The sequence below is a fragment of the Balearica regulorum genome, chromosome 23 (assembly GCF_011004875.1).
Source record: "Balearica regulorum gibbericeps isolate bBalReg1 chromosome 23, bBalReg1.pri, whole genome shotgun sequence".
NCBI classification, from domain to species: domain Eukaryota; kingdom Metazoa; phylum Chordata; class Aves; order Gruiformes; family Gruidae; genus Balearica; species Balearica regulorum.
The window spans coordinates 1,599,633-1,625,060 of NC_046206.1; the positions used below are offsets into that span (position 1 = coordinate 1,599,633).

The 25,428-nt window shown below is 42.6% G+C and overlaps 1 protein-coding gene across 4 annotated transcripts in view; it reads left to right on the forward strand.

Annotated features, from left to right (window-relative positions):
• LOC104637347 (succinate dehydrogenase [ubiquinone] cytochrome b small subunit, mitochondrial) overlaps positions 1–22,143 on the forward strand; it is a 51,876-nt gene extending 29,733 nt beyond the window's left edge. Inside the window, exons 1-12 of one of the 4 annotated variants that reach the window (XM_010304796.2) lie at positions 1,738–1,822; positions 8,706–8,910; positions 9,992–10,203; positions 11,715–11,830; positions 13,767–13,869; positions 15,051–15,179; positions 15,322–15,482; positions 16,049–16,216; positions 18,705–18,842; positions 19,541–19,723; positions 20,715–20,825; positions 21,447–22,143. In XM_010304796.2, coding sequence (XP_010303098.2) covers positions 1,807–1,822; positions 8,706–8,910; positions 9,992–10,203; positions 11,715–11,830; positions 13,767–13,869; positions 15,051–15,179; positions 15,322–15,482; positions 16,049–16,216; positions 18,705–18,842; positions 19,541–19,723; positions 20,715–20,825; positions 21,447–21,560 — 1,656 coding nt within the window. In that variant the 5' untranslated portion in view covers positions 1,738–1,806 and the 3' untranslated portion in view covers positions 21,561–22,143. Of the gene's footprint in view, positions 1–1,678; positions 1,823–8,705; positions 8,911–9,991; positions 10,204–11,714; positions 11,831–13,766; positions 13,870–15,050; positions 15,180–15,321; positions 15,483–16,048; positions 16,217–18,704; positions 18,843–19,540; positions 19,724–20,714; positions 20,826–21,446 lie in introns of those variants that run through there. The other 3 variants (XM_075774613.1, XM_075774615.1, XM_075774614.1) reach the window with 3 other exon arrangements.
• The last annotated feature ends 3,285 nt before the right edge of the window (positions 22,144–25,428 follow it).

Here is a 25,428-nt window from a genome sequence, read left to right on the forward strand (position 1 = left end):
TAACAATGACTTTATAAGCACCCAGGGAACAACAAATTAAAAAAAAAAAAAGTCCTTTGTCAGAGTAGCTGACTGAATAGGGGAAAATGATAGATGGGGTATAGCTGATAATTAACACCATCCTGCATGATACTATATAAAAATGAGAGCAATCAGGAAGTAGGGGCTACATGAATGAGTGCAAAAGTCAATGAAAGGAATACTCATTTCTTCTGAAAGGTCAGCCTAGGTGGCATCCTATAGTGATCTGCTTCAAGCCTCACTTGAATGATTTAGAAGAAGGACATCAGAGAATACAAGTAATTTTTCAAATGGCAGCAAGCTAGGAGGAGTCATAAATGCTATCAGTAACACACATTGAAAGTTCACTATCATCTCAACAAGATGAAGGGCCAATCTGAAATCAAGATAAAATTCAAAAAAGACAAGGGAAAACCACTATGCTTAGCAAGAGGAATCAGATATATTACTTATAAACCAGAACAATAGCTGGAGTTGGTATGATGCTACTGGGTGGTGAAAAAAACAGAGCTGAGATACGTTAGCTATAGGATAGCAGATAAGACATAAAAACATAGTTGTTCTCCTTTACTCTGTCTAGTTTGGTCTTAGCTGGAAGATGGGTCTGCTTATTAAAAACAAAGTGGGCAGAACAGGAAACAGCAATAATAAAGGGTGAAAAAAACATGATCCTTGAGGAAAGGTTGAAGCAGTCGAGTTTAGAGAAAGCACAAATCAAGGGAAGGCATGATAAGAGTTAAGTTATAGAAAGGACAGTAGTCAGGTGTTCACTGTGTCTTGTAGAAAGGACAAGAAGAAATCAGCTTAATTTGCAGCAGAAGAATTAGGATGAGTAATAATCTGTCCCATCTTAAGGACAGCGGAATGGGCTACCTAGAGCACTATGTATGCTGCCTTGCTCTCTCTCAAGGGATAGGGCAGCTTTTAGGAGCTGTTTAATAACATGAAGCAAACACAGACATCACAGTGCATTTGCAAACTGGTAGCAACTTCCTCTCGGTATCTTGATGGAAAGGGTCCATCTAAGGTCCTTCTTAGGTTAGAAACAGCAGAGCATGGCCTGGCACTGGTCCTTCCCTGATTTGATGGTCTAATCTGGCATGGCAACCGATATTCCTAAAGCCTTGACATTCTTTGAAGTACAAAATGGTTACTCAGATTTTGAAACAAAACAAAGAAAAAGTAGTTTTGATAGGTGAAAAAGACAAGACAAGGCGATCAGAATTTTTGAAAGAATTGCCTTGAAGCCTGGCTACCTCAGTACATGGGTATACCTCCTCTTCTCCCCTTTTTTCCAATTTCCCCAGCTACAACTGGCAAATAGTCATAAAACATTTTTTCCACCAGTGGTAACGTATGCTTTAACTGGCTTGGCACTTCAGCACCTCACCTGGCCCAGCTGCCGAGAGGGTCTAAGGGCTGCCGAGAGGGTCTAAGGACTGCCGAGCTGCTTGGGCTGGAGGCAGGTCTCCTCCGCGCCCTGCAACTGCCTGGCCCAGCTGTACCGGTGGAGCGGCTGGAGTGAAGTGCAGGCTAGCAGGCTGACTCATTCACCCTGCCCTGCTAGGGCAGACATTCCTGGCTTTTATTCTGAAATGATGATGTCAGGCAGCTCTGTCCAACCGATCCGCCGGTGCTGGCTGCACGCTGTCATCCTGGCACCGGTGCCTTTGCCTGACCATCTCCGATCTAATGCCTTCCTCCGAGCGGAATATGTTTTCCAAAATCCTTTTGTCTGCCATCAGCCTCCTGCTTGCTAATTTGTGGCATTTCCTCTGCTCTTTGATGCAATTCATTCCAGGTAAAATGCATGAACAAACAGATCCTTCTATTCCATCATCTTGAAAAGGGGTTTTCTGTTGCTGGTAAGAGGTGCTGCTGACACAGGTCAATAGAGCTATTTAATTTATATTGATCAGAAATTAGGAACTAAGCAATTTGAAGTATTTGTTAGAAGCCAGAAATTCTCTGTTATTTATTGGAAAGATAATCAGGAGAGGCAAGTAGATTGCACAGATTCCCTTGGATTACTAGCAGATACTGATGGTTTAGAGCTGGAAAACCAGCAGGCAGCAGATTCTCTCTGCAAGGGAGCCTGCTGTGAAACATGTAAGCAGACTGGAAGGGAGAGGATTGTTTAGAGCAACGACACTACTGAAGCTTTGATATGAAACTGCCCTAAGGGATTAGGTGTCACCACCGAACTCATCAATTTGTGCCATCATTGCACAACTTGAGCTGCCTGTTTTGGGGTTTTTTTTGTGTCTAAGAGTGAGATCTGTTATCACAAAATAGGAACCAATAAAGACCATTACTCTGCTTTTTGATGGTGGTGGTGGTGTTTTCCTCCCCTTTAGAATCAAAGGATTGCTTCTGGGATATCCAAAGATCTGAAAGGTTCTCAAACCTGCCTTCTTGTGCCACCAGAACACATCCATGGATACAGGAACAGTCCAGGAGGTTTCTTTTTCACTGCACATGTTACTAAGTTGGTGTAAGGCATGTGTCAGCAACTATTTCGGTGAGATGGAAGAAGGAAAATTCAGAGGCAGAGTAATTAATGCAAACTAGATGACCAAGTATTAAATCTAGCATTGCAATGTTATGTAAAACAGCCTATGGTATTAGCATTTCATGGTGTGGGAAAGTACTTTCCTGTTGGAAAAAAAGCTTATATACATAAATTTATTGCAACAACTGTATAATCTTGCTTGAACTGAGGCTCTCTGCTAAATTTAAATTCTCTTGCACGCTACACTTTTCATTGTGCTTTAAGCTGAACTGCATAAAGAGCTGTGTTTCTTGTCTTGATTACCTGACTGACATGAAAAGTAAGCATTTCAACTGCAAGAGTATGCACAGTTCACAGTTTCTTTTCTTTCTTACCTCCCTTTGACAAGCCTTTCTCCACTCTTTTTCTCCATTTCTTTTTCCCTGTGTTTTCTGTCACTTCTTTTATATTCTTTGTTTCTTTACCTGTTAGCAAGGAAGTGGGTGGCTGAGCCCCTGACAATGGGAAATCAACCAGCTAGATGGAACAAGGAGTCAAGTATGGGGACTTCCCAGCAGACACAAGGCAAGTGCAACAACTTCAGTTCAGAAATCAGTGTGGGACACTCAGGTGGGCTGAGAGGTTCAGCACTGGTGATGGCAGAGGATGAAGGCTAGTCTGGATGGCAGAGATCAATAACTACAGCAACTTCAGTTTGGGGTGGGGGGATGGGAAAAGCTGGCTTGCGTGCCTTGTCGTTCCAATCTGTGATTTACGGGGGCCATAACATGGCCTGTGTCTTGTGCCAGAGGATTTCCAAACCAGCTGTATGGTTATTCTGAATTTGCATGAATCCTCAGGGAAAACAGAATTCTTGCTTCACTCTCCCCACTTGAAGAATACCAACTGGGAGCATTCTGTTTACTAAAGGCTACCCTTAAATCTGGTCCTGGATGTCCTTCTGAGTCAAGAAATTAGACTGTGCAGTTGCATGTGGAGACAAATGGTGGTGATCCCTGTACCTTGGATTCGAATATGTAGATTAAAATCAAAGTGGATTTGCTATATCCAATGTGATTTAAAGTTCACGGCTAGCAAATGGCTTCTGTTTCCTTCACCCGTTGTTAAGATTTTCTGTCCCACCCATTGCTGTTTAAGTACAATTTAATATTTGAGTCATTGCCACCCAACTCAAAGCAGGTAAGGTAGCTTCTTCTCTTTTCTTCTTCTTCTTCTCTCTTCAATATCCTTGTCCTTGGTTCCACTGTTTCTAGATATCAATAATGCTAGGATGACAGTTTGTGATAGGCAGAGAAATCATGGCACACCACTCTTTGAATGGAAACAGTATGTGAACAAACAATGCCAGGCTATGATAATTCTGTAGTAATTGCTGACGATCTTTAGAAAAGATTTGAGGAAAAATTACAATGCTGTATTTGGCACTGCCTCTGCTCTGATATGCCAAAGGAAGTTTAGATCTTAAGCCTATTTTTAAAGGTTTGAGGTAAAATGGAAATTATAGTCCAGAAATGAGATTTTTGAGATGGCAGGTTGTAGTCTTGTGCTGATTTTTAGGTATTACGTTCAAGCAAATACGGTAACCCCCATTGGGACTGTAGTGCCTTTGATTTACTGCTTATTCAAGTTCTTCTGTCTTGGAGTGTAGCCAGAACAGTAGGGCAGAGTCAGTATTCCATTTTATTTACATGTTGCTTAACATTAAAAACTAGTCTGTCTTTTGGAGAGGTTGATGTCTTCTAGGGTAGCTAGATGTTACAGTAAGTTAACCTTTATGACTGAGCTCTTACCTGAAGGTGATACACCTTTGTTACAATTGCTTATGAGCAGTGCATTAATTAGGAAGTGTTTGTGTTCCATCTACTCAGTGCATTTCAGAGTAGGTACAGATAAATGTAACAGTTTTTAGTATTAAACTATTATTAAATTTGGAGGGTAGACTATATTCAGATTCTGGTTTGTTTGGTTTTTTTTTTTAACAGGGAAGAAGTGTAGGATGTGCAGCCGTGGTGTTGGGTTTTTTTCTTTTTTCAAAAACCACAAATATAATCACTCACAGAATAGCAACAAAATGATTTCCTTTGTTGTGTTTATTCTGTATTGTACTGTCCCGCATATGTATTGCAGCAGCTTGATTTTTCTGGAATGCATGCAAGCCTTTCCTGTGCTGACATGGAGGTAATGAGTTGCCCTAGGCCCTTCTGGTCTTAGGTCCATGTGCTAATTAGCCTGTGTTTGCTGCTGCTGCTGCTACTGATCAAATCCCAGTATGTTGCACAGATAATTCCTTTTCACTTAAAAAAAGATAAAAAGGGCAGATTTCATAAAGTCCCTGCAAAAAACCTGTCTGACCACATCACCCACCTACCCACTCTTGCGTTGCTCAAATGCTGCATTGCTTTGTACGTGATGGTCACTAAAGAGCTCCCTAACAACATCTTGTTTTCAGATCAGACCAGTGATCTGCAATACTGAGGTGGCTTACATAATGCAAATAAAAGACACATTTTTGTGTGTTGTGCCAAGTTTAGAGGAGGTCATTGCTTATTTGTGTCTTCTGTTTCTTGTCCTGAATCTCTTCAGAACAAACTCACCAGAGCAAACCTGCTTTTTTTTTTTTTTTTTTTTTTCCTTGCACCTCTCCCCTCTTCCTGGCTTTTCAAAATTGTCCTAGAATAACTTGTCATGTTTCTGAAAACTTCTGTTTTGACTCATCTGGGTGTCATGACTTGATTACATTTTGCATGCACTACTGTCAGGATCTTCAGCTCATTTCAGTGTTCCCAGAAGGAAAGCTAGTACATTATCTTGCTGTGCTTCTTTCTTTCTGGTCTGATAGGACAGCATATTAACTTACACATTCTTGTTGTATATAGCCTGTTCTCAGACACTTTCTAGACTATATCTTGAAATGACTTCAAACTAGATGAATTCTAACTAGGTCAGATTTCAGGAAGGATTACTAAGATGATCATGTAAATGGCAAGGTTATCACAGGAGAAGGAAAACAAAAAGAACTTGGCTTGCTTAGCTTAGCAAGTGATATGACTGCTTACTCTAAATACAACGTGTGGTAAACACAAGAGAGGGAGAACTACTAAAGCCACGTAACAGTGCTGACAGAAGAACACGAGGGACAAACTGTCCTATGAATAAAGCCCTTCTGTAAATTCAAAGGATTTTTCTAATTGTCTGGGCTATGAGCAGTCTTCCAAAGAGGGGATAAGTATCAGGAAACATAGTAACTTTTAAGATAGACTTCATATATCGGACTTTCAGGGACAGCAGTTCGGAGGAGATGGACCCATGAGGTCTTTTCGAGTCCTGTTTAGGCTCTTTTGTGAAGTTTATTTTTCTAAATTCCCATATGGAATTACGCTGCTCTCCAGGAAGTTTCTATCTAGTGTCATCCTTGGTCATGCCACCTTTGTTTCTGCTTGCGTGCAAAAATGTCTTCTTAGGGACACGTTGCTCTCAATTTTCTGCATATTTTGCATCTTTAAAAACTTTAGCTTGACCTACTAAAGTTGCATTTCTGCAAATACTGATGGCAGTCTCTAAACCTGCCAGGTGTTGCTTGATATGAAAAGCCTTTACTTCCTTATGTCGAAGGAAATACTTCGAAGCACTAGTGTTGGGATCAGATTGAGTGCTTCATATAGGATTTAATCAGAACTTAATTGAATTTTAAGAGGGAGACGATGTTGGTGGTTTGAGGTTAATTGCTTTAGCCCTGCAGTCTGAATTCTTTATCTAGCTGACTTACCATATTAGAGATCTAAAGAAGGATTTGAGGATTGGCAAGCCAGAGAACTACATTGAAGGGATCTTGCAATTTACCTTCCTGCATGCCTAACACCCACTCTGTCTGTGGCTGTTTTAAAGAAACAAGCTTAGAAAAATGCTGTCTGCCACCTCAGTTCTTGTGCAGATATTCTCCTGTGTGAAATAGCAAATTTCCTCTATAGATGTGAACACATGGTTTCAGAGGCTCACAGGTAAATTGAGCAGCAGCTTCACTTAATCACCTGGATTAAAGAATGTAGGCTAGAAGAAGCAGTGGTGAAAATGACTAGTACAACCAGAACAAATTACTACATCAAAAAAAAAAAAAAATTCAGTATCAGTCTGGACTCTGTTTAGTGTGTGGTCTTGTCTAGACCTTTGTTCAGTAATAGATTTCTGTATGCCACACTGTCCTTTTCTATCAGTGTTTCACTTACACCTAAATCTTCATCACTTCTAGTTTAGTTCAGGGCTCAATGGTCTTACAGTGGGGTTGGAGCAGTGTAGCAAAGCAACTCCACTGACCTGTCAGCATGAAGCCTGTGATAAATGAGGAGGTGATAGCATTGGGAGGGAAGGCAACAGCCTGTGTACTTTCTAGGTAAATCCACCTCTGCAGCTAAATGGATTGCTAAAACAATCCTTGTGTTGATGAGGCTTTGCAAGCCAGGCTACTGGAGCCAATAATGAACTGTGTGCTGTTAGCACACAGCATTCCAATCAGTTCATGCTTTCTTGATGCTTTTGTCCTGTAACTATGCTTAATAAGGGGGATATTACATTCAAACAAGACGCTCCATCAGAAATTATCCTTTTCTGCTATTGCTTATTTACTTACCAGTTAAATCTGTTTGATCTGTTTTGTCCTGTCCTGTAAATGTATTTCAGCTCGGTTTCACTTATGTTCTTTGTGACTTCCATTTTTTTTGTAGGGCGCATTTTTTTTTGTGGGTTGGGTTTTTTTGTTTGTTTGTTTTGTGCAAAGGGAAAAGCCAGTGATTGCTGTTTTGAGCTTCTGAAACCAGATAGTACCGTTGAGTTTGAGAATTGACCTGTATGCCTTTCATTAGCCCATGAGCTTCTGGTCTACTGCATTTCAAATAATGCCAAGTTTGCAGAGTCCTCCATGTGCAGTGTAGAGAAAACATGACAACTTATGTTCCAAGACTTTGGGTTCTTTAACGTCATGTTTATAACATTTGTTGTGTAACAAGCTGTGGCTTGTCTGGATTTAGAGTAGTCCACTGGGACTTCTCTGGGTTGTTCTGTGGGATGTTCTTCCTAGTGATCTGCCTTTTTTTTTTCTTTTTTTCTTTTTTCTTTTTTCTTTTTTCTTTTTTTCTTTTTTCTTTTTTTCCTTTCTTTTCTTTTTTTTCTTGTCTTTTTTTTCTCGTCTTTTTTTTTTTTTTCTTTTTCTAGAAAAACCTTTGTACTATGGGCAGAAAAAATCTTTTGGCTTTTTTTAATTCAGTAGAGGATGTTGTACAGTTTTGTTAAAATAGTGTGTTGTTTTGAAGGAACCTAATGCTACAATACATCCCCTCCCCTAAACTCCTAAGCTGGGAGATCCTGAATTTTGGCTGACTGTACAAGTTAAAAGGAATAACAGTAGCATAAAATATCTTCACTGTGAAATGGTCAGCATTAGGAAAACCATGCATTAGCTTTAGCTGCAAAAAATGCTGCTTCTTACTGTAAGCAACCCGATAGCACAATTTTTCAACACTGTTTCAGAAAGTCTTGGTTAAACCCAGCCCAGATTAAGTCCTAGCCAGTGGTGTCTGAGGCAGCATTGACCACGATTTGACCTGGGTACCGCTTCTCCTTGAATGGTATGTTGCTGCATTGGTGACTTCATCCATAAGCAGCAGTGACCATAAGCACAGTGAGGGTTGTAATGGCATAGCACAGGCTAGAGGCCATACACATTATTTTTAGGGCTCCCCCTCAGCTTTTCTCTGTGTATCATCCCAGTTTGGAACAGATGTCTTTTTGCAACCTCATAGGTTCTTATAATAAATATTGATATGTTACTTGATCTCAGTTACTTATTGAAATAAATTTCAACTGTAAGCTCCTTTAATTAAAAGGAAAGTTCTCTTCTTTCCTATCATCATGTATTTTATCACCTCCTTTGGACTGCAGCACAGGTGCCTGTAATGGATTAACTGCAGTAGAATTAAATCCACTGGATTTTCTGCTCCCTGTGGATGTGTGGGGTATTATGGGAACACAGATTTAGTTTGAATATCCACTACAGCTTGGCTGCTTGCAGAATGCTGAATGCTATTCTCCTAGACATCCAAACTTAAGCTCTAGCAATTGTCTGTTTATTTAAGCAAAAATCTTAGTTACCTGCTTTTTGTTCTCACTGCTTTCTTTGCAGGTTTAAAGAATTTCTTGCCCAGCCCATCAAAAGAACAAATCACCTTCCACAGCCACAAGGGTTTGCAATGCATCTCAACCTTAATGCAGACAGTGGAGGAGACCCCTGAGCCCATCCCAGCGAAGATCAAAGGACATATACCCAAATGGATTAATGGCAATCTCCTGAGGAACGGTCCTGGGAAGTTTGAGTTTGGTGAGGAGAAGTAAGTTCAGGTTTGATGAGTTTGTGAAATGATTCTGGCCTGAGCCCTGCCTAAATCTAAAGGGGACCTCCCCAAATGTCTCACCACTGTTTGGAGCACCTTGTAGTTTCTTTTTAAGTAAGACAAGGAAGAAATGGTTATGTTATCATTCATTTAAGAACAGTTGCTCCCTCATGTGGAAATTCCCAGTGGGCTCTCTGAAAATAGGAGCATGGTTAACTTATTAAGGTTGGAGAAGCTGAGTCACAGAGAGGCTGTGACGTACTCAGAATGATATAACGAGGGAACAGAGCTGGGGATTAAAACATCCACACTCCTAGTCCTTTGTCATTAACAAAAGTCCATCCCATTAGCACTCTGAAATCTGGGGCAGGATTTGTAAAGTTGATTGCACTAAATTGTGTGAGTTGCTTTAGAAGCAAATCCACCTCATTTTAAAAATAATATATTAAAATATTTCAAGAATGCAACTAATGCCTTTGGCTTGGAATCTGCAATTCTAGCTAATTGGGAAACCTAGCTCTTCCTCCAACAAAGCTGATGCAACAACTGCCCAAAGGTGATCATCTTATCCTATTTCCAGAGATAGACCATAAGGTTTTCTCAGTGTCTCAGAGATTTCTTGTTTTGGAGAGAATAGCATCCTGCAAACAGCTGAAAGCTAAATGCTCCTTCTTGTGCAGTTGGGCTTTCAGTAATAATTTCTATGCTTGTACAGTAAAGCACAATTTCTGTTCCCTATGCCGAAGTCTGCAGAGTGATTGGTTTACCAGTATAGATTATTTCCCACAGAAGCTTATACATAGCATTGTCAGAAGTCCCTGAGGTCTACTTTCAAAAGTAATACAGGTAGCCCAAATCCAACTGAAAGTCAGTGTCTAACTTCAGGTCCCACAGCTGCAAATACACTTGATTCAAATGTTTTCCCAGACTCATCACAAGGCTATGCATGTTTAAGTGTTCGTGGGATCTGGGCATTAGCTTTTTACAAACAATAATAAACCTAAAGGGAAGAAGGAACAGTATAGCAGAACATCATATAGTGCCCAACTCTTATTCTCTTGTTTATCTCTTCTTGAAGATTTAACCATTGGTTTGATGGCATGGCCCTGTTGCATCAATTCCGGTTGGAGAATGGCACAGTGACATACCGGAGCAAGTTTCTGCAGAGCAGTTCCTACCTGACTAACAGCCAGCACAACCGCATCGTGGTCTCAGAATTTGGGACGCTGGCAATGCCAGACCCATGCAAGAGTGTCTTTGGGCGCTTCATGTCACGATTTGAGATGCCACGTAAGAGAGTTTGTAAGAAATAAGAAATGGTCTGAGATTTTCTTGGGGAACTTGTGGTTAGGTTTAAAGGGAGATGTGAGGAAGTCTGGTAGGCCTATTCTGAGGCCATGTTTTTCTTAGACGGTAACCCCTTGGAACAACAACAGCAACAAAAATGCAAGTTGGTGTCAGACTTAGTTGGGAGAGGCACATTCAGTTGAATGTTTTAGTGCCACTTCAGCTCACTCGATTTCAGAGTTTGTTGCAAATTTCCAACAGAAATCTTTCCCCAAATAACACCCTGTGCAGTCCTGATAATGACCATTACAATCTGTCTTTCTACCTGAGACATAGCTTTGCCCTTAAAACACCTTGCCTTGCTAAGCTTGTAGAGTAAGTGGGCTAATCCTTTCCTTCCTGTACTAAGCTGCAGGAGATGATATGAGTAGCGTGAGAGATGGTATTGCACGGGAATGGAAGTACCATTACCTATAGGATTCTGTGTCTGTCAGGGAAGAAATAGGCTTAAATGCAAGCAAAGTACTTTCCACTAAAACCAGAACAGACCTAAAGTTTGCAACTTGTTGCTCATGTGTTTGACCATCTCCTGCTTCTTATCTTCCCTGAGGAGATGGATCCTGTCCTGCCATGTCATCTGTTCTCTTCAAAGGTGCTCATACCTTCACTCATTGGTCTGCCTAGCTCCCCAACTACACCCCCACCCCAGCTATCTCAATAAATTTCAGAACTCTCTACATCCCCCATCTTCTTTTCCAAGCTCCAGCAGGTTGTTCCTGCATACCCTTGCCTATTCGACTCTTTACACACATGTAGGCTATTCCTCACTACAAGAAGGCCTGTCCTCTGGGCTTTTCCTGTACCACCTTCAGGCTGTGTGTTCACTGCATATGCAATGTTCGGCTGGGAGAATTGCTTTTTCCTCAGGTCTTCTCAGTGACCTGGCTGGTGAGTCTCAACTCCCATAGGAGTAGCAAGAACAGCTCTGGCTGTTGTGCACATGCAGCTCTCTAAAGGCATCTCCCTGACTTCGTTTTAAAGAGGAAGAGAACAGGGAAAAAGAAGCATTCCCTGTCCAAGCCCTGTCACACAAATAGCATCCCTGTCCTCCCCGCAGCCCAAATTCTAGCTTCAAGTCTTGCCTCTCTTGCTTCCAATGCTGTAAATCAAACATGGCACTCTTCAGATGGCTGTCAGAGGAGAGGACTTTGGCTAAGGAGGAAAGGGAGAGGGATATGAAGAGATACAAGGTAAGAAAAAAAGGTCATATGGGAGTATGAAGATTATCTTGGCTTCACTGCAGTGATTTCCACAAGAACCAGTCCCTGTCCTTTTATCCTGAACTCAGCTGTGCAGTTTCCTGAGTGCCTTTGTAGATTAGTGAGATATTTCTAATCAATCACAGAGGGATTACTGTCATTGCAAATGGGTTTATTTGTTTAAACATGTCTAACTTGCTATAATGTGATGCGAGCTTAAACAGAGCTGTGTACAACTCTGGGATTTCGTTTCAGAACCAAGTGACAATGCCAGCGTGAACTACGTTGTGTATAAAGGAGACTATTACGTCAGCAATGAGAACATCTTCATGTACAAAGTGGACCCAGAAACACTTGAAACGAAGGAAAAGGTGTGAGCAGGTTGGATAAGGGGGCTAGCTTATGGTACAGGAGGATCACTCCTTGCTGTTTCTAAGAGCAGCAAGGGGAAGCTCAAATTCCAAAATAAATTATCAGTGCAGCTCTGGGCCATAGCCATAAGTATCTCTTCATGGTGTGCTCCAGTCCCTGAAAAATCTACTTAGTAATAAGGCAGCATTCATGACTGAAGATTCAGTCACTGCCCGCTGTAGAAGCAAGGAGAGAAACAGATATAGACTCATTTCCGTTTGGGTACAGCTGGCATTCTTTCAGTGCACTTGCTACTTGCCTGGACTTGTCTGTCCCTGCTAGTGTGTGAAGAATAAAAGTGCATACAGGAAGAAGTTAACATCACTGATCTCAGATCTGTATTCTTGCCCTGTCTCTTCATTCTTCCTATCTGGTCCCTTTATCTCCTTCTTACACCCCCAGCTTTAAACACTCCAAAACCAGCCCTTCAAAGTCTTGACTTAAACGTCTGTTGCAAATGGGTGAAGTCAATGTGAAGTCAAGTCAAAGTTCAGTTGCCACTTTTTTTTTCTCCCATGCTAGCAGATAAACAAAAAGTTAGAGTAGAAGTCTTCCCGTATGTTCTGTGCGTCGTCTCACAGGAGTGTGGCTATATTTGAGGGAAGCAGGACTTGTGAAATGACGGCATAAGCTATATCCCCCCTGCCTGCACCCTTAGAGGGGACTTGAGTATTTTCTGGGCTGGACAACTGTGAGAAGGACTAAGGAAGGATTCTGCCATTCCTGAATCAGTATTAACTACTGTGCCTGTATGTTACCATAAACTATTTAATAACACAAAATACCAGGCTCAGCGCACCCTCAGATCTCGAGGGAGGCATTCCAGGAGTCCCTCCCTCCCTACAAGATCAGTAAGTCATGAAGAAACTCTGTTTATGCAGTGTAGCATGCTACTTGCATATTGAAATGGGGAGTTTGACAATTTGCTGTTTTACCTGTTTTGTAAGCTGTAATGCAATGATGAGAAGACACATGGGTATTTTTAGTTTGAATGTTCAGCTCTGTTGAACCATCTTGTCATTTAAAAAAAATCCCCTTAAACTGCTTTTTAGATGCAGACTGGTATTTTTTGGCTAAGTGAAGAAATTGAAAGGATGATTTCACATTTAAACACTCTGATTTGAGATGCCTTAAAAAGACATGGTTTTCTATGCTTCTGGTGGTATGGTACTCTTTTCTGCTGAGGCCTTCCAAAGGGTCTCAGGTTGAATAGTTTAGAGCCATTTTGTTAAACTTTTGGAAAAGAAGCACATCTGTCATGCCTTAATGTTTCAATGCATGGATTGATCTTCCTCCAACTTTTTCCTTCAGAGTTTCTTCCCAACACATCTCCTCCACTGCCTGAGCCCAAACTACAACCAAAACCAGGAGCCCAGAATACATGTTAACAGTACTCACAATTGTACCTTTGCCCTAACTGTTCCTTCTTCATTGTCTAATGAAGCTAAACTGTTTTCTCTGTGAGGAGGGTAAACACTAACTGTCAATTAACTATGGGTGCTTTCAAAAACTTGGTGATTTTTTGGGGCAGTGACTGCATCTTCACGCATCTCTGTGGTTATTACATGGGGTCCTAGCTGAAATGCTCATATGGCCAGCATTCCCACTGTGTCACCACTTCCTGCCATGAGTAATGTTCATGTCTCCCAGAGAAATGGCTAGTGCTATTACTCCCATTTTACTGGTACCACTAGCACAGAGAGACATCGTTAATTTTCAAGGATTTCAGGAAGATTGCTGGCAAAATGAAGGCTGAAGTCTAGATCCCACATTAGAGCCATAATCATCAAGCTATTCTTCCTCAGACTTTTACAAAACAGACATTTAGAAAGACTGTGGCTTGCTACAGAGCAACAGGAAACTTCTCTGCTGACTGGAAATCTTTGGCATTTTCAGGTAGACTGGAGCAAATTTGTTGCAGTGAATGGGGCCACTGCTCATCCTCATTATGAGTCTGATGGAACAACATACAACATGGGCAATTCCTATGGGAAACATGGTAAGACTGGGTATGACCATGCCTGGCTTGTGGGCAGGATGTACTTGCTGCTTCTTGCTGCTGCTTCAAGAAGCAGTTGTTGAAGAAACTTCAGTGTCTAAAGAGACCGTGAAATTGCTGTTTCTCTTTGTGTCAAAATGATGGCAAACCAGATTAGTTCTTATTTCAGGGTCTCGGTCTGTCCCATAGAAATGGCTTCTCTCAGCGATTAGTTTCAGATGCTTCTGACTTTGGCCTGTGAATATCCAACAGATTCCCCTCTTCCTCTCCCAAGCTTTGAGGGAAAACAGGAGAACGATTTTTAAAGTCCCATCCAGCACTGTAGCCTCATCCGAAGAATTCTGACAATGTCACACGCTTTCCACTTACAATAACTGGCTTTTGATAAGGACCAGAAGGGTTTATACAGGAGAGAAGGTGCAATTTAGTACACTGACCTGGCTATCTTACGGCAAAGCTGAATTTTCTGGGATATTTTTCTTTTTCCCAAAACTATAAGCATTACAGTTACATTGGCATGGCTGCTCAGAGCTAGCATTCACCATTAGTTACATGAAAGCCTTCTTTTTCAGGTGCTGTGAAAACAGCCAGTGCCCTTTATTATGATACCTCAGGCTGGTTCCAGTTCACTGAGCAGTTGCCCAGTTTTGATCATTTTTTGGTTTTGCTGTTTTCATTTCCTTTTGGCTTTAGCATTATCTAGCCCTGCAGCACATGCTGTTTTCAGCTGGAGAGATCAAACTATAGATTATTACTCAAATGTGCCATTCTTTCCTGCCCAGATGCTCAGATTTATTAAATGAGTGTCAGTCATCAGCAAGGCTCAAAGTTTTCATTTCCTTTGATACACAAGCTATGAACTTAGTTTTCTTTCTGATCCTGTTATTATAGGATACTCTAAGTTAACCTAAGGAATGCATTGCAGACAGTAAAATTAGATGGCAGTCTACCAGACTGAGAAGATGCTTCTACTTCCATTCAAGCTTCTTTTTTTTGCTAGGTAATCCTCTGTTGATTATTTTATTGACTTGATAACTGCCTTTTTGTTTTCTGCTCAGTTTAGTTATGACTGTGGTTCCTAGTATTCTAGGGAAACAGAAAGGAACAGAGCCTGACTTTGGTTTCATGAATGTGGAGGGTCTCATATCTCAGTGATGTTGAACACCCTTTCTCCTTTCCAGGGTCTAGGTATAATATCATTCAGGTCCCTCCACAAAAGTCAAACTGTAGTGACACGTTAGAGGGAGCGAAAGTGCTGTGCTCCATTGCTCCAACGGATAAGTTGAAACCCTCCTACTACCACAGCTTTGGTAAGAATGCTTTCTATCTCAAACTCTGTGGATTTAGCCTACTGTGAGACAGAAAGGCCTGTTCACTGCCCTCTGCCCCCAAGATTTTTTATCGTCTCATTTGCCTAATACTTGGATGATATCACCTTCCTTCTCTTTTCAGGAATGAGTGAAAACTACATCATTTTCATCGAGCAACCCATCAAGCTGAATCTGTTGCAGATTATCACTTCCAAATTCCGTGGGAAAGCCATTTCTGAAGGGATAAGCTGGGAGCCTCAGTACAATACTTGCTTCCATGTAGTGAATAAGCACACTGGGGAGGTAGGTGGATCTTTGGCCTTTCCAGCAACTGTGCAGCTGTAGCTTAAATCTTAGACCCAAGAGAAGAGTGCTGGGTAGCAGCCACAGATAGCTGTATGAATCAATCCAGAAGTTACAGCAATATAGGTTTTATAAGCATGAGTGTACATTTATTAGAAATGGGGTTACTTCATGCATTTTCCTCTTTATTGATTAATTTCTTTGCTAGCCCTAAAAGAACAGGCAGAAATCAGCAGTTTGGGGTTCCTGGGACTGCAGGATAGGAACTGAAATGCAGTTCCCAAGTACTACAGAGTATAGAAAGGTCCGTCATAGCCTGGGAATGATGCTATAGGGATGGAGTCATGACAGCAAGGGCCCTGTCCTGGGCTGCTTTACATTTTGGCTTTTATTCACCTGGTTTTGCCTTCTTACTGGCTTAAAGCACCCCTTCTGTAGTAACACAAGGGCACAAGACAAATACTGAGGAATGAGTGGGGGATGAAATGTGGGAGAGAAGAGAAAACTCTTTGAGATGTGGCTAGGAGCTCTGAGAGGAAATTTAGTCTCTCTTATGGTCACTACAGGTGCTGCCAGGGCAGTGGTACAGTAAGCCCTTTGCTACTTTCCATCAAATCAATGCCTTTGAAGATCATGACTGTGTGGTCCTTGATCTGTGCTGCCAGGATGATGGAACAACTCTGGCTACTTATAAACTTCAGAATCTGCGGAGGAGCGGGGAAGGTCTAGATCAGGTAAGATCTCTGCGTTTGTGTTGCGTAGGATCCGATGGGGACCCACGCTGGTTGAGTTACTTTTCTGAAGCGAGGCTTAGGTTAGTAGAAAGGAGAACACTATGGGGGACCACAAGGCAGAGGATGTGAACTGGGGAAAGGAGCCACGACTATATTGAAAAACTAAAATTATGATCTATTGATATGTTGGTATTTTTCTTTCCTTTTAAATCTCTTAGCAGATAATCTCCATGGAGCGTTTCCTTGAAACTTTTAAAACTGGTGTGTGACACAGATCTCCATCAGCCTGACAGAATGTACTTCTGTTTTAAAATCTCATTTTTAATGATACTCATTTCCCATATCCCTATGTAATAAAATTTTCCCCCCAAGAAAGTATGCAAAATATGGTTTTGCATTTCTTTTAAAGGGCAAAAGAAAAAAAGCCCACAACTGTTTTTAAAGGCATTACTTCAGAAAACTAGTCTTTATTATGTAAATCACAGAAACACAAACATCACAAACCCCCCTACATTGTTGCTCGCATTCATCTCACAACAGCATGTACTCATAAATCACCTATTATGTCCAACTCTGTGAAAAACACCATTTAAAGGCATGTAAGAGGCATTGTTTTGCATAGGTTGTACATTGGAAAAGTGGGGGTGCTTTCAATTTCTTGTATTGCAGATGTGCTTATTGGAAACTCACCATATTGTGGGTGAAGGGCAGGCATTTCTACAACATGTTCAGACAAATCTGAACTTCCTCTGTTTATGTTCTGAGCTGTCTAGAAGCAAGTCAGTTCTGGTCTGAAAAGCGTATAGCTGCGTCCACATAGGATCATTTTGTTCTACTTTCCTTTGTTGGTTTTTTGCAAAGATGTGGTGAATGTTAATTCAAATGCAGCATAGTATTAATAGGACCATTTCCTTTGCAAACTGATTTTAGCTTTTGTTCAGCCTTCTCTGAGCACAAAAGAGCTATAATTTGGTCTGTCTGAAGATGTCCTTATGTCAACATTAGACATGTGTTTCCAACACCCACGTTCTTTAACTGACAAGTAGCATAGCCATTAAACTGTATACACACACGAGTGCAAGTCATTTCAGAACAGAATCTTAAATTTATGCTGCACCGAAAGACTAAGGCATGCCTGAGAATGATTTGTCTGTTTTCCCCGAATCATGCTTAGTGCTTTTGCTCGCTGACTAAAGCATACTTTGTCTGGCAGAGTTCTTCAACCAATCAGTTTACTGTGGCTACATAAAACATAAAACTTTTGAAAATAGGGTTTCAAGATTAACACATGATTAAAGTGAAGTTTTATGTTGAACTGGTGAGTTACAGATTGAAGTAACTGAAAACCACCAAAACAGGGTCCTTGCTACCTATTTTATTTAGAAGGCTTAACATTTGGAAGTATTATGGGTTTTAAACTTGACTTGAACAGAACTTTAGTGGCAATGGTGGAATTATTCCCCTCATGCAACCTGGTGAATGTCAGCCACACCGGGGGCTGCTAGTTTGTCCTTCCCTTTGCTCCCCAAGTAAATCCACCACTATGCTAGACTTCCCAAACATGAAGTCCACGTGTATCTGAGAATGGAAGAGGATAATCATGCAGGCTAACTTCAGGCACAGGACTGAGGTACAGTAGTCTCCTTCTGCTCACTTTATCATACAGGGGAGAGGGAGGCTCTTCCAGAGACTGAGGTAGAGCATTTAGCGAGACATTGCCAGTCATCATCTGGACAAGCCCCTCTTTCTATTAATTTCACAGAGAGCCAACATTTATGCTCCAAGATTAACAGCAAGCAGTATGGCCAGTGCCTGTATCATGCTGCCATCCCACAAAGATCTGAGACAGTTTACAGTCAAGCAGTTCTCCTGAAGCTTTGTAACTGCATGCAGCTTATATACTTATAAAGTTGTTCTCCCATGAATGGTTCATGTTATTTAAAATAATGTGGAAGTTTCTCAGTGCTTTGTTCAGCCCCAGGCTTCCAAAGTAGGACTGCCACTAATCACCAATAGGGCTGTAGAGGGTGGGTTTCCAGCAGGGGTATCCCGTCTGCTTGCTCAGTGCTATGGAGGTCTCATTTTCTGTACTCCCCCTGTTAGCTCATGATCTTGGTTGTGCAAGAAGGGCCACATAGTGTGGACAGGCTGTAAAAAGGATCAATGTAAGTCTGTTCTAACTGAATAAAATATAGTGCAGCATATGTCCCAATGCTGGATTTGGAGGATAACTGAGTGATTTGCATACCTAATTCAGCATTAATTGCTGTGAAAGCAATGCTAACCCATTTAATTGGTTGTCTTTTTGTTTTCTACTGTAAAGTACTGGAGCAAGCAGAGCCCTTACCAGAACTTGGTAAAACACATAATAGAAAGAAGATTTCAGGGGTGGAACAAATGTCTACAACTTCAGAATTGTTCCCCAAAAGGGCACTTAGCCCGAAATGCTATTCTCCTCTATCACCATACCTTTATGTCTCTGTAATAGATTTATGACTCAATATCCCGAGCTTTCCCTCGTCGCTTTGTTCTCCCACTGAATGTGAATTCGGACACACCTGTGGGAAAGAATCTGAACCCACTGTCTTACACATTGGCAAGGGCCGTGAAAGATGCAGATGGCAAGGTATGTATTAAAGACTTACATAACTGCATTTATGGCTGTGGTGAGATTGTCTGCAACAGTTATCATCCTGTGCTATTATCTTCTCAGATAGCAAGCAAGCAAGGTGTCATTACTAAGATGGGACTTTGTGTTTTAGTACAAAGACTGCCACATTGCCTTAAATGAGAGAGCAAAGATAGATTGTGATTTACCAAAAACACCCAGGTGGATTATGAGCCTTTACAATAATTGGCCAAACTTCAGCTTCTTCATTGACAAAATCCTCCGTGCTTTCAACTGAGTACAGAACTGCTCTTTGCTTCCAGCTCTGAACAGCGCTACAGGGTGGCATTTGGTGGTATAGAACATGTGTTGTCCACTATGAGTGGAGTCACTTCTTTGTGTACTTTGTGTATAAAATTGCTGAGTGCTGGATCTGGAATTTTCTGAGCTAGCAGTGCAGGTATACATGGACTTGCTCCTGGTTTTCGCATTAGACTGATCCTTGAAATTTCCAAGGTCTGTGATGATGAGTCAGCTCTTTCAATGAAACAGATAAGGGAGACATAATTGGTGGTTCCATCTGCCTCAGTGCAATGTCAGGCTTATCTTTAAACATTTCTTCTCCACAATGATTGTGCAGTGCATCGGTGGGACCAGTCAGGTCTTCTGCCCAGTTAAAGCTAAACTGACACTCCTGTAATGCATACTTCTTCTAGGTCTGGTGCACACATGAAAATCTCCATCCTGAAGGCTTTGAAAAGGTTGGGGGCTTGGAGTTCCCCCAGATCAACTACTCTCACTACAGTGGTAGGAGGTATCGTTACTTCTATGGATGTGGTTTTCGGCATTTAATTGGAGATTCCTTGATCAAGGTTGATGTGGAGACCAAGAATTTCAAGGTGAGGTGAAAGTGAGATTATCTTTTTTTCAGCAATGGGAGTCATTCCACTGAACTGGCCTTGAAGATATGTCATTTACTAGGCACTCTTTAGGGGTCTGCTTTCAAATGGGTCTGAGATGAGATTCCTAATTTCATCTCTCACCTAGCACCTTATGAATGTGGCACACTTTCCAAACAGGAGAGGCTATCACTCCAGGTTCCTAGATAGATGATGGAATAGAAAGGGTTGGATACAGTATGCCTGTGTCTTCCAGGCCAAAGAAGAGTCATCTTTTACCGGACAGTACAGAAAATATCCAAGTGGCATAGGTAGTTGGAGATAAACTGCCAAAGTATTTATGACTTGGGCAGGAAACAAGGTTCAGGATATTTCCACCTGCAAACACAAGCTGGGATTTTTAATCAGAAACCTTTCTGGAGGCTAGAAAGACTTAGGAATCCTCAGAAAGAGATGCCCATTTTAATTGTTCTGCTCCGGATACTCATTTTGCAGTAGGAGTGCCCTCCTTCAGCACAGCTTTGGGGTGCTATGGCTCTGCCTGCAATAGAAGCAGCAGCTATGCCCTCAGGTGGTGATGGTGATACATCTCCTCTCTGCTGGCATGGCACCTCTCTCTCCACACTGCCTGGGCACAACACGGTCTGCACTAGAATGATGTGAAGGTGGCTGTACCAGCTAGGATGGTGGTGTTTTCTGAGCTTGTAGCTTATACCTGTGCCAGCACAAACTTTTGGATGAAATGAGTAAAAGGAACCCTTTTCACTGCCTGTTTGCACAATGCCTGGCACAATGGCATGCTGTCACAACAATGGCACCATCATACTACTGGAATAAGAAGAATTAATTAAAAGGTTGAACTAGACATTTCTTGAAGCACAGGTTATGCCTGGGTATCTTTGTGGGGAGCACTCCGACTTGCAACTCTGCTAACTGTAGTAGACAAGTATTAATGAAATGTAGCACATCCATATGTTACTGTGCTTGCTAGATTTGGCAGGAGGATGGATCCTACCCATCAGAACCTGTGTTTGTACCAGTGCCTAATGCCACGGCAGAAGACAGTGGAGTTATCTTGTCTGTTGTGGTCTCCCCCACTGAGGTAACATTGCTACTAGTTAGTCAAAGTCACATAGTATTAGGTATACTTTCTAAACCACAAAACTGAATTTGAGGCTCTCTGGCAGGTAGTTCTAGCACCATGCTCCCCAAGGTGTGTGCCTCTGCAACTGCCAAGCACAGCCAGGCAAACTTCAAGTAGGAGTGTACCTTGGAATGTTAGTGTTTCCTGAGTGTCATCTGTGACTATCAGTACTCCTGACCGACTGTCTTACAGGTTAAGTCTGTATGGTCTGGTTGTACCTTTGGGCTTGTCCTGGTTTTCAGTTGGGATAGAGTTAATTTTCACAAGAAGCTGGGAGGGGACACAGCCGGGACAGCTGACCCAAACTAGCTAAAGAGGTATTCCCTACCATGTGATGTCATGCTCAGTATATAAAGGGGGCTGGTGGGGAGAAGGGGTCTCTGCTCCAGGACAGGCTGGACATCGGGCTCTGGGGTGATGAGCAAATTGCATTGTGGTGAGTGAGTGAGTGGCTGCATGGTGCTTAGCTGCCAGCTGGGGCTAAACCACGACAGGCTCCCTTGTGTGTGACGTAGTGGGTTGGACAGTGGAATAAAGCTCAGCATGGGCATTCATTCTGACTTTCTTTTCATCCTGCAGAACCAAAGTGCTTTCCTGCTTGTCTTGGATGCAGAGACCTTCAGAGAATTGGGACGAGCAGAAGTCGCAGTGCAAATGCCTTATGGATTCCATGGCATCTTTACTTCCCACTGACTGAAGACCTTGTCACCTCGTGTAATTCAGGGCCAGGTCAGGCTCAGAAAGGAACCTCTGCTTTCTTTTACCTCCCACCTTTGCATTATGCCCCAGATGAAGGAACTGCTTTTTCTCTCTCATAACTTCTGAGTTACTGCTGTATCCTAACAATACGCAGCAGAGGGTCTGAGGAAAGCAGAAGCCCCTTCACTTAAACAGCCCACTGCTTTATCTTAATTTTATGACTATCTTGATAGACCACTTAGCAGCAGTTCACAAAGGCTAGCATGCGTAAGGCATGCAAGGGAGAAAATTGAAACTAAAAGATGACCGTTACCTTCCCTTGGTAGCAATGCATTCTGAAGGGAAGAGAGTATCGATGCTTAGGGCAGTGACTTTGGCTGAAATGTGTAAAGCAGAAGAGTAAAACCAACCAGTAACACGTAGGCCCAACAAAGTGATGTAAGTTCACCCTCGCTGCATAAAGATTGCCTTTGGTGAATCCCAGAAAGTAGATGCTTTCTACACTCACAGAAGCTGTACTTGTAGTACTTTTCTCTGTACACTAACAGTGCCCTCAAATAAAACCTTGTGAAGTTTCTTCCTTTCTTTCCCTGTTCTCACCAGGCCCATGGCCAACATTGTGCTGTGCCACAAGCAGCAACAGCTGCAAGCCTGAAACACACCTTATTATGTTACATGGTCTTGTAGACATGCATGACATGTCTCCACCATGCTTCTGTTTAAATAGCATAGCTGGATACAGCTCTGATGGCTAATATTTCCTGCCTTCCTCCTAATTCAATCAGTATGAAACATGTAGAACTCCGTTGTGGCCTTGATGTCCCTTTGCTCTTAAGTTGAGCAGATCAAACTCAAACACCCTCTCATATGCTTGCTTCCTCATCCAGGCTCCTACAGTTCTTGAACTTTGAGGTGCAGGTGCACGGGTGTGTTGAGGGAAGCCCTCTACAGCTGTTCACTTACAGGCTCTGACTTTAAGCACTGTGAGAAGTGAAGGCTTGCAGGAGAACGGATTCCCATCCTGGCTTGAGGACTTTCTATATTGCTTCATTGTGAGAAGCCTGGAGAATGGTTTGAACCACTTCCTTGAGCAAAAATGAGCCCTTGTGCCCTAGGGTTTGAAGGAAAACCCTTACTTACTATCTGCAAACTTGCTTTTTTTTTTTTGACTCCTGGTGTTCTGGAGGCGAGCCCAGACAGAACCGAACCAAATCAGAGCTGACAACCAAACAAGCCAGCTTTATCTCCTCTCTGGCCTTTCTTCACCTTCCTTACAGGTCTTGGGAGAAGACAAGGGAGAGAAAGACAAGGGACAGAATCAAGGATTGTACACCAGTGCTGCAGCACTGTGAGAAGGCAGCCAAGGCTGATCTCACAAAGCCACTAGATGGCAAACACCTCCCGTTGCCGGTGCTCCAGCCCTGCCAATCGGCTGCCTCTTCTACTGCAGCCGCCCCCCTGTCTGTAACTTGCCGTGTCAGTCAGTGGAATTGCCCTCCTGTGGTCTGTAACCCACAGGGAAGGAAATAACACCCAGCGAAGTCACGTCCCTGGGACTGGAAGCTGAATGATGCTAAGGAAGTACTTAATGACAGCGAGTAGAGTTCTGTCACTGTTGCTGCTCTTTTTCAAACTTTTTTTTCTTGGTGAGGTTACAAGGGGAAGGCAGTGTCAGAGTGCAAACGCGTTACTCGCAACCAGCCAGAGTACCCAAGGCAGGGCAGTAGACCAGTAGTGCCTGGGAAGAAAGATGCCCTGCAGTGCAAAGTCCATGCTGTGTTTATAAAGCTGTACTTTAACAGCATGCAGTCCTAGTCCCTGCCTGTGTTTGTGCACACAGGCTGTACTCCACTACCTTAAGAGCCGTTTTTCCTCCTGTTCCTGTAATACAGAACTCTAATGCAGAACTGTAATACAGAGATCCTGCCCTGACACTTGGAGTTTTACCACTCTGACAAGCTGGCAGATACAGTCTGTTATCTCTGGGGCACCAAGATTTTCCAGGAATTAAGGGAATAATCTGATGCAGTTACCTCCATTCAAACCCTTGCAGCACTGAGAAATCCGGGTTCCACTTCCTCTCCCAAAGCTTTCTGAAAATCACCACACTTTATGGATTCCTCTGCTTGAACTCCATGGACGTTATTACCTGAGCACACTCCTTCAAGTCTGTCAGGTTCATAATCATCCCTGAAGTCAAATTAGTTTGCCAGGAAAGAAAGGGAATCAACAGGCCTGGCAGCCCCTTACTATGACCGGTGCAGGGAAGGACTGCTATGTACACTTAATATAAACCATGTCAAATCAGGCACATGACCAGGGAGCGGGGCATTCTCAAAGGTTTAACAATAGCTCCTCAGATACCACAGTGCTGTGGAGTTGACACAGCTCAGGTTTTTTAGGTGGGTAGGAAATAAATCCATGAAGTTTTCACAGTCCCTTCAGGTGAGTGTGGCTTTGTGAACTGCTTCTCTTTGGATTGCTGTGTAAACATCTTACATCTTGACCAGCAGATCGAGGGAGGGGATCCTGCCCCTCTACTCTGCTCTGGTGAGACCCCACCTGGAGTACTGCATCCAGCTGGGGGCCCCAGCACAGGAGAGACATGGAGCTGTTGGAGAGAGTCCAGAGGAGGCCACGAAGCTGATCGGAGGGCTGGAGCACCTCTCCTATGAGGACAGGCTGAGAGAGTTGGGGTTGTTCAGCCTGGAGAAGAGAAGGCTCCAGGGAGATCTAATTGCGGCCTTCCAGTACCTGAAGGGGCCTACAGGCAAGATGGTGAGGGACTGTTTATCAGGGAGTGTAGTGACAGGACAAGGGGTAATGGGTTTAAGCTGAAGGAGGGTCGATTTAGATTAGATCTAAGGAAGACAATCCTTCCCTGTGAGGGTGGTGAGGCCCTGGCACAGGTTGCCCAGAGAGGTTGTGGATGCCCCATCCCTGGAAGTGTTTAAGACCAGGTTGGATGAGGCTTTGGGCAACGTGGTCTAGTGGAGGGTGTCCCTGCCTGCAGCAGGGGGGTTGGAACTCGATGATCTTTAAGGTCCCTTCCAACCCAAACCATTCTATGATTCTATGATTCTATGATTCTATGATAAGTGCATTCAGAGCCTTCCAGCTTTCCTTTGGCAGATCCTCCCCTGTGCACTGATGCATTTATAAACACACTTCTTGCAATTGTCATCATATAAGTAAACAAAAGCAAGTCAAACTGTTGGCCTGCACACCAAATCATTGCTAACATTATCTCTACGGGATAAATGAGAGGATAAAATGCCTTGAAAGAGGAGCGTCAATGAAAAGACAAAAGGCAGGATGGACAAATTTCAGGTCTCTGATCTGGTTCTGCAACAAACCCCAGTCCTGCCTAGTAGAAGGTTCCTCTGCTGTTTCAGCTTGTGTTGTTGCACTGACGCACTTTTTTCTGTGCATATCTCAACTCATTTTGTTCCTGGGCTTCACATCCACGAGCCCAGCAGCCTAGATAATGCAAACGAGGAACTTCGATGTAGTCCAAGATAGTTTTTGTGTGTGTTCTCTGAAGCAGAATTTGAACTAAGCTGTAAGGTTAGCACATTGGTACTCAACAGCATCACTTCCCCCTATACCATCATACCAAGCCCACTTGGACACAGATGAACAACAGCAATTTGAACTGGAAAATGCAATGCACGTTTTTCAGTCTCACATTCCGTCCTTCAGAGCTGATCCTTCTCTCCCCTGGAAGCCCATGTAGAAATGTTTTAACAGCTGCTTCATGTCCTCATGGTGATTCTCATGATTTTGATTGCTGTTCTCAGAGAGCTTCCAGTTTTCTGCATCACTCAGTGCTTTAGTGAAAAGCGAGCTAGTAAAGAGCTGG